At 32.3% G+C, this 8,663-nt stretch overlaps 1 protein-coding gene across 3 annotated transcripts in view; it reads left to right on the forward strand.

The window, feature by feature from the left end:
- The first annotated feature begins 80 nt into the window (after positions 1 to 80).
- Positions 81 to 8,663, forward strand: part of LOC133202601 (DNA-directed DNA/RNA polymerase mu-like) — a 9,815-nt gene continuing 1,232 nt past the window's right edge. The window contains exons 1-9 of one of the 3 annotated variants that reach the window (XM_061338444.1): positions 81 to 167; positions 3,139 to 3,276; positions 3,910 to 4,093; positions 4,780 to 4,881; positions 5,291 to 5,470; positions 5,760 to 5,831; positions 6,098 to 6,218; positions 6,903 to 7,035; positions 7,762 to 8,314. In XM_061338444.1, coding sequence (XP_061194428.1) covers positions 3,158 to 3,276; positions 3,910 to 4,093; positions 4,780 to 4,881; positions 5,291 to 5,470; positions 5,760 to 5,831; positions 6,098 to 6,218; positions 6,903 to 7,035; positions 7,762 to 8,314 — 1,464 coding nt within the window. In that variant the 5' untranslated portion in view covers positions 81 to 167; positions 3,139 to 3,157. The remainder of the gene's footprint in view (positions 168 to 3,138; positions 3,277 to 3,909; positions 4,094 to 4,779; positions 4,882 to 5,290; positions 5,471 to 5,759; positions 5,832 to 6,097; positions 6,219 to 6,902; positions 7,036 to 7,761; positions 8,315 to 8,663) is intronic. The other 2 variants (XM_061338446.1, XM_061338445.1) reach the window with 2 other exon arrangements.

Here is an 8,663-nt window from a genome sequence, read left to right on the forward strand (position 1 = left end):
AGATTCCGCCTTCCGCTGGCAAAGTCTCGCGTTCTCTCGTGAGAAGTAAAAAAAATAATTACTAAGTCGATACAAGGAAATAGAAATTCCGAATTGTGTTTGGGGCCGCTGTACCAGTGAAAACTGTCGCTACTGAGATGGGTCTCTATAAAAGGCGAAGTGTATAGGTATAAAATTTATGTTTTTTAAATGTTTAACACAGTGGTGTTTTGAAAGAAGCGAACTTTAAAATATTGCAGATCAATTTTCCATCTCTATCATGTCTACCTTGTATATTTGTTGTTATGAAGAAAGCTTGTCAAGAAATGAAATGATTACCAGCTTCCTTAAAGTTAAATGTTGTCACCCCTGCTGCAATATAGGGCCTATAAAAATACATTTTATAGTATCCTTGTAGTAGGGTGACATACAGTTGAACTTCGATGTCTCGAACACTGATATCTCGAATACCTGATGGATATGTCGAAGTGATTTGTAAGTCCCAACTTATACTTATTCTTTAAGTATTTTACTCTAGATATCTTGAGTCCTCGGATATCTCTAAGTTTTATCTTGGTCCCATCAAGTTCAAGTTAACGAGGTTTGACTGCATTTTAAAGAAGGTGAATGTTTCTTGACAAGTCCCTGTGGTTCAAATCTCATCAAAACTTAATGTCAGCTGAGATATACTACTTGTCTAGATGCATGTTGAGGGACGGCATAGTCATCGATCCAAACACCATTAAAGGTGCTTGGACACATATTTGAAGTTAATATTTTCTCAAATTTTCTGTATAATTTCATGACTTATATGTTGCTATAGCATTTCATACTAAAGTATAATAAAAATCTTATTTCATCTCGAAGTTATTGAAACTTCAAATTTCTGGACGTGTTTGATTGACACATCCTTGCACTTTCACAAATTTTAATTTTATTCTTAATACTGAAGAAAAGTGGCAATTTTGTTGTGTATTAATGAAAAATATTAAAACTATAATCCAGAAAATTCAGAGTAGAAATGTTCGAAAGCAAAATCCACTCACAGTATTGTCAGTCCGTGCTCAGTGGTGTGTGCAGACTTTAACAATTGAACACACTCGGTGAATCGTAAACATTAACAGTAACAGAGCTTGTACCCTGTTTACAAAAACAGTTTACGTTTCACGGGTGTATTCAATTTGTTAAACTCTGTAGACAACACTGAGCACGGACTGATGAGGGATTTGCTTTCGCACATTTCTACTCTAAATTTATGGATTATAGATGTAATGTTTTCATTAATACACAACAAAATCACTTCTTTTCTTTAATATTAACGTAGAACCTACGTCGTATGACGTCATATCAAGTAAATCAGTTTAGACCGTCTTTTTGATGCTAGATCCATTATGACGTCATAATTAATTTAATGTTACTTTTCCCCGTACTTTCACCAAGACTGTCTCATGTAATGAAGTTACACAACTGTGATAATGTGAATGGCATGCAACTATTTTGAAGGAAATCAAAAATCCTAAGAAATCTAAAATGTACAATATCTTGATAAAAATGTCTCTTAGTCAAAGATCTGTTAAAAATTGTGTGTAAATTTTGTAATGTCTATCATGAAATGACGTGCATTCCCTTTCATAATTATTTGTTAATTATTCATAATGGTTGGTGTATAATAATTATGTTACCCTAAAATATCTTTTTAAATAAAAAAAATTGCATTTTTTGATAAACATTTCCATCGTAAATCTGAACGTAACAACAAAACAGTCATTTAATAATTAAATCTGTGTTAGTGCAGAAAGGTCAACAAAAGAAGTATTGATAAATAGAGTGTCTCTCAGTCGTTTGTGGTGAAAGGCGTATATTTTAATCACTTTTTGTAATTATTTGGGTATGTTCTTCATCATAATAAAGATTGAAAATATTCTGACAAAGACTTTTGAAAAATATTTACAAATTTAGGTGGTAAATTGACTCAAAATATATTGAGCACATTTGTCTATATTCGTTGAAATGTGGACTTTATCTTTTATGTCAATTGAATAAAAAAGAATTTATTCTTGAATAATATTGCTCTATACGGTTCAGTTGATAAAGTCTGTAAACGACGATGTTTGAAGAAGTATTGTTGTGATTTTCTATATTCTCATTATGACCAGTACCCCTATAAATGGCTGAAAATATGTAGTCGCAGTGTAAAATTATCATTCCAAGTTGCACAGGCTGTACTACATTTAATAACAAGGAAACATACCATATATTTTTATCTGATTGACAAGGGAGTGCTAATTCATCATTTTGAAAAGTTTGAAAATCTTGTGACAAAGACTTTTGCGACATAGGTTCTACCTTAAGCTAGGATAAAGATAAAATCTGTGAAAGTGCAAGGATGTGTTAATCAAACGCGTCCAGGAATTTGTAGTTCCAATAATTTCCAGATAAAATAAGTTTTTAATTATATTTTCGTGTGAAATGCTATTGCAATATGTAAGTTGTGATATTATACAGAAAATTTGAGAAATCTGTGTCTAAGCACCTTTAACACAGGAGTCCGCAGTTTTATCAATAAAATTTAGCAATATGTGAATAACAATCATTTAGCTTTGCGACACTCACGAAGCTCATTGTTAGTTTTTTTTTTTTTACATTTTTTTATTGATAAAACTGCTAATGTCTGTGGTCCTTATATCCAGCAAATTTGAATCTGAGCTGAGATTAAATCTTTGGCACCTTTTTCAGCTCTTCAAAGTCTTTTTTAAATATTTTGGATTTCCAGTGTTTTGGCTTGAGCATCACTGAAGAGACATAATTTGTCGAAACGTACTGTATATGATTAACAACATGTTCAAAGAAATCATCTCTGCCCGTCCAGTATTTTTTAAGTTTCTTCCTATTTGTCCAGAATGACTCAAGTCTGGAGGAAGCTATGTATCTATGAATATAAAATTTACTGCTAATGGCTGGTACTTTTAACTCTAAGCACTCTAAGACAGCTAAAGGTATTTATCATTGTTGTACACCAAAGCATCAGATATATTGACCCATTAGTTATTTAAATATACATTAAAAAACATGATCAAACTCCAGTTCCCTGTTTTCCAGTTTATACTGCAATATCACTTGATTTATACTACATGTAATAAAAGTTATTGTGATTGACAGATGAAGAGATTGTGTGAGTATGGCGGATACAGAGGAGGTGGTGGTGTACATCATGCCACAGAAGATACAGAAACAGAGACTCAAACACATGAAAATGGCTGCATTAAAACATCACATCATGCTGGCCGAAGAATTAAAGTGAGCTCTATTATTGTCACTGCACTTGATCCAGTGTATATCAAGTAGTGCATATTATAAAGATATATTTATTTTATGAAATTTTCTCGATAAAAGAAAACTTGAGCTCTGATTTATGAAAGAACTTACAACTTAGACCAAAAACTTACAAGCTTATGCATGGATGTAATTAATGTAAAATGTTTCAAATTAATAATTCTGTTAAAAATTAAATGTATACTTGCATCTCTGTCCTGTTTTCCTTGACTAATTACATTTTCTTGCATGCAGACTCAATACTTATATTCTTTCTTTTAATTGCTTAATTACTGTGGAATCATCAAGCTCATGGGGGACCAATGTTCGTGGATTTCATGGGTCACCCTAAAATTTCCCACAAATTTACATCCTCATGAACATTTATTTTGTAAACATATTGATTCATTGAATCTACCGTATAAACAAGTATCTCTCGAAATTACGTCCCCACGAAAAAGTAAAACTTTTCATGCCCACTTTGTCCCCTATGAATTAATTAAAATGATTCCACAGTATATTGAAGTCTTCTGAATTACCTTGAAACTTATGAGAAAATGCTAAATCTGCTAATTACTTAATGTTCAAGATTTTTAAAAAGAATTTCTTTAATTACAGAGAAAATGTCACACACATAGTGACAGAATATGAGACTTCAGACCAGGCAATGAAGGTACTGAAATTGTCAGAATTGCCACAAAATACTCATCTCCTAAAAGTCAACTGGTTCACTGACAGCATCAAGGCCAGAGCACCAGTACAGATCCAGGAGCAACACAGAATTCCTGTTGGAGATTCAGTTGTAAGCTCCTATAAATCAGTTTAATTTTTTTATTCAGTTTTCAGTTATTTGATCATTAGAACACATTTTATATTTTGACAACTTCAGCATGTTACAGCTGTTGCAACATACAGCCAAACATCGTTGAGAAGTCAGATTATTATTATGAGTCTACAGTTCATAACAGTGCTTCGAAAGAACAAACACTGCAATTACATAAAATCACTTCAAAGCAAATTTTATTACATCAAAACTACAAATTCACAGCATTCTAGTCAAGAATTAGGAATTAAAATTATTTTAGAGTACATGTAACTATATTTACTTTGGCAGTCGTAATAATCCTAGATAGGTAATTAATTTTACTACAGTCAAACTTGTCTAATTCGAATGTTGTGTCCTCTGAAATCTTGTCTAATACAATGTAAACTTTATGTCCCTTTCAGTAAATGCATTTGTTTTAAATGTTGTCTAATCCAGAATGTTGCCTTAATCCAGCAAATTTCCTTGGAACCAAATATGGTGTCCAGATTAGACAAGTTTTACTGCATGTATATAATTTAACTCTATATAATAGTGTATACATATAAAAGGCATTTAGTTAATAAAATAGAATCTTATGGCAGTACTCTCATATGTAATTTTTTTTTTTTGAAATGTGTGTAATTTGAATACATGTATAAAAGTGAATTTCATACATTCGATAGCAGAGGTCACAGCAGAGGTCAGAATCACCACCACCAAATCATATCCCAGAATTCTCATGTCAGAGGTCAACACCACTGAAACACTACAATCAGAAGTTCTGTGTATGTATAATAATTCAATCTGTAAAAGAAAAAGAATCATGAATGTATTTTCCTATTTTGGATTACTGCATGTAAACATACTTTTTTCCATGGGGTCAAAATACAGTGGAATCACAATTTCTGTTCAATGTGCAGTTAGAAAATTAATTACGATTTTTTAGAGTGCGCCACTATATGCCTTAAATGAACTTAAAGTATGATGGAACAAATTTCCATGAAATATGTTGACCGTATACATGTGTAAATTAATACCACTTGGAAAAACGTACTTATACAGTATATTGGATTTGGATGCAAACATTTTAACAGTATGGCACATCTTTTTCCATGTGAGAACAATTATTTCACTTTCATCATTATATTCATTAATTGAATGTAAAAATCATTGTCATTAATTGGAATTTTTCAGGAGGCACTGGAACTGCTTCAGGACTATGCTGAGATGAGGGAGGGAGATGATAATTACATGAGGGCCTTGGCTTGGAGACGGGCCTCCTGTGTTCTGAAAAGTCTGAAGTTTACTTTGACAAACATCAACCAAGTTAAAGGAGCTAAAGATATTGGAAAACATGTAGAAAAAGTGCTTCAGGTACTTCTAGATATATAATATTTGTGATTTTATTCTGCCATTTAAACCAATACATGTATATATTTTTCTTCTTCATATATATACATGTATGATATACAATAAATGGAATTTAGATGTGCAAAAATCTTGTCAAAAGCAAGGCATCTGTAATTGAAATTAAAATTTTACATGAAGTTTCCTGAGTAATGCTGATCAAAGGAGTAAGACATTTTCATATGTACATGTACTTGTGGATGTTTATTGAGTAAGTCAATTTAAGTTATGAATTAAATACAAAAATATTTTTAAGAGTATCCTGGACCATGGCACCAGTGATGAAGTGGAGAAAGTAAGAAATGATCCATGGTATCAGAAAATGAAGGTACATGAACCTATGATATTTTTAGCTTAATAACTAAAGATTAATATATTTCATACTATATTTCAAAGTCTAAATTACAGGAAAACTGTCTCCAAAATGTCCTTTTAAGCATTTATATTTAAAAAAAGTAAATTTTTTGTACTCCACATAGTATTATATTTTATCTTTCATGTATGTTACTAGAAAATATACCATATTTGTGCGTAGAATTCAAAGTAAAGGAGTTTAATTTCTAAACCTTAAATTTAAATATTATGAAATTGTAGATTTTTACTAAAGTATTTGGAGCTGGTACAAAAACAGCCCAGGAGTGGATAGAAAATGGATGGTCTACAATAAAAGAGGTGCAGCAGGAATATACAAAGGGGGACTGGAGACTGAGGTTTGGTAAGACTGCTGAAACTGTACAGCTTAATTGGCAAGGTGTTTCTCTGAGTCACAGATCTAAGAGGTTGTAAAATTTCCACTACCACTGGGTTCATAAATTGGAATTGCTTCATGGCCTACAGAATAAATATGTGAAATTCTAAGTTCATGCATAAAAACAGCCATTACAAGTATTTTTAGAATGAAAAATAAGTACAAGTGAAATTTGAAATTTAGTGATGTACATGTATCAGACAGGAGAAATTTATCTCTCTGCTTGGACTCCATTTGGATTATCTTGTAACTGTAAAATTATCTTGTAAAATTAACATTGAGATGGTTGTTTTATAAAAAATAAATGCCTATATATATTTAAGTCAAAAGTTTTTAAACTTATTCAAAAATTTTCAGTGAATGTACAGAGAAAAGACAGCAAGAAACAGGGAAAAAAAATGATTTCATAATAAGTGGTTGGTTTTAATGAAAAAACTAATACAGTAAAACTTGTCTAATTTGGACACCACTGGTTCCAAAGAATTTGGTCAGATTAAACAACATTTAAAACAATGAAATTTACTGCAACAGACTGAAATTTTACACTGTATTAGACAAGATTTCAGATTATACAACATCTGGATCAGACAAGTTCACTGTAAATACAACATTGAACAAATCTGTGAAGTTAATTCTCTTTTATTTGAACAGGACTGGCATTTCATGATGAATTGATGGAGTTAGTGACTCGACAGGAGGCAGACAATTTTACAGAATTTATAAAACATGAATCAGCCAGACTTCTGCCTGAGGTCTCTGTGGAGCTTTGTGGGGGGTTCAGAAGGTATGCATAGTAATAACTCTGTGAGGACTTCAGAAGGTATGTACAGTAATAGATCTTTGGGGGGGGGGGGTTCAGAAGGTATGCACAGTAATAACTCTGTGGGGGGTTCAGAAGGTATGCACAGTAATAACTCTGTGGGGGGTTCAGAATGTATGTGCAGTAATAGCTCTGTGAGGGGGGGGGGGGGGGCAGAAGGTATGCACAGTAATAGCTCTAGGGGGGGGGGAGTTAGAAGGTATGCACAGTAATAGCATGTGTTGGCTTAATAAAATTTTCACTTACAACAATTTTTTTAAAATTTATTTTCAACATGTTTAGTACTAATGGTCAATGTAACTAAAGTTTCAATTATGAAATCAAGCTAAGCAATCAAAATTGATTTGTCAGGGAATTTTGACTTTATATGTATTTAGTACTTGTCAAAAGACAAATTGTTAATGCATGCTTTGCACATGCACTCAAAATGTATATAACATATAGATGACTTGATGGACAGTGCACGGTTAAACAAATTATTTAGTTGATTTTCTTTTTGTAAAAGTACATGTTTACAATACATTGATTTTCTGATGCACTCTGAATATAGAATAACATTTCTGTGCAAAGTCAGTAATCATATTGAATTTGAGAGGTATGAAAACCATTTAATTAACTAATCAACTTTTACATGTAAAACAACCCTTGTATTGTAATCTGTGTATTTGTATGAACTATTTTGTTTTACAGGGGTAAATCTAAAGGCCATGATATAGATTTATTATTCACACACCCATTAAAGGGTAAAGAACATGGTTTTCTGCCTCATTTGCTCTCTGTCCTTGAGGGTCGAAAGCTGATTTTGTGTGGAAAGTGGAACAAAAGCACATTCACAGAGGAGGCAATGTACTCGGATTCAAAACGCACCAAAAATAATCAACTGGATCATTTTGAAAAATGGATTGGAATCATTAAGTTTCCTAGAACCTGGAAGAGGAGTGTTTCACAAGAGGAACTCTTCAGTGATGAAGGAGAGAATATACCACTTAATGAAAGTTTCGAAGATCTTGAACCTGCAAAAAAGAAAGCAAAGACAGGAGATTTATCCCCTCAAGAAATTGCAGCACAACCTCGCAGTTGGATTGCAAGAAGAGTTGATTTAATTATAGCTCCATATGACCAGTATTTCTATTCTCTGGTTGGATGGACAGGCAGTAAACAATTCAATAGAGATATCAGGACGTACGCCAAGAGAACTCATAATTACGCAATGACTAGTCATGGGCTTTATGATTTAACAAAGGTAAAATTCAAAATCAAAATTTTCATTGTAAAAGTTGATGTTATTTTAACATGTTTAAATGTATTACATTTAGCATGTACAATATTTGGCTGAAATTGCATTTAATTTTGCATATATTTGAATACATATATATAGCACATTTCTGAATGTGCTGGATATAAAAAATTTTATACAAGATATTTAGCGATGTGCTTCAATTAACGAAAGCTGCTTCCTGCGAAAGGCACTAAATAGAATACATAGTATACAGTTAAAGTATTCCATTGAGGGAGTTAGCAAGATTCCAGTTCCCCAAAGGCCAGGACTATTTTCCGAGGCTTTGCCTCGGGAAATAGTCCTGGCCTTTGGG

Source organism: Saccostrea echinata, unplaced genomic scaffold (assembly GCF_033153115.1).
Source record: "Saccostrea echinata isolate AGI-Se365-2 ecotype Australia unplaced genomic scaffold, CSIRO_AGI_Sech_v1 ptg000047l, whole genome shotgun sequence".
Taxonomy (NCBI): Eukaryota; Metazoa; Mollusca; class Bivalvia; order Ostreida; family Ostreidae; genus Saccostrea; species Saccostrea echinata.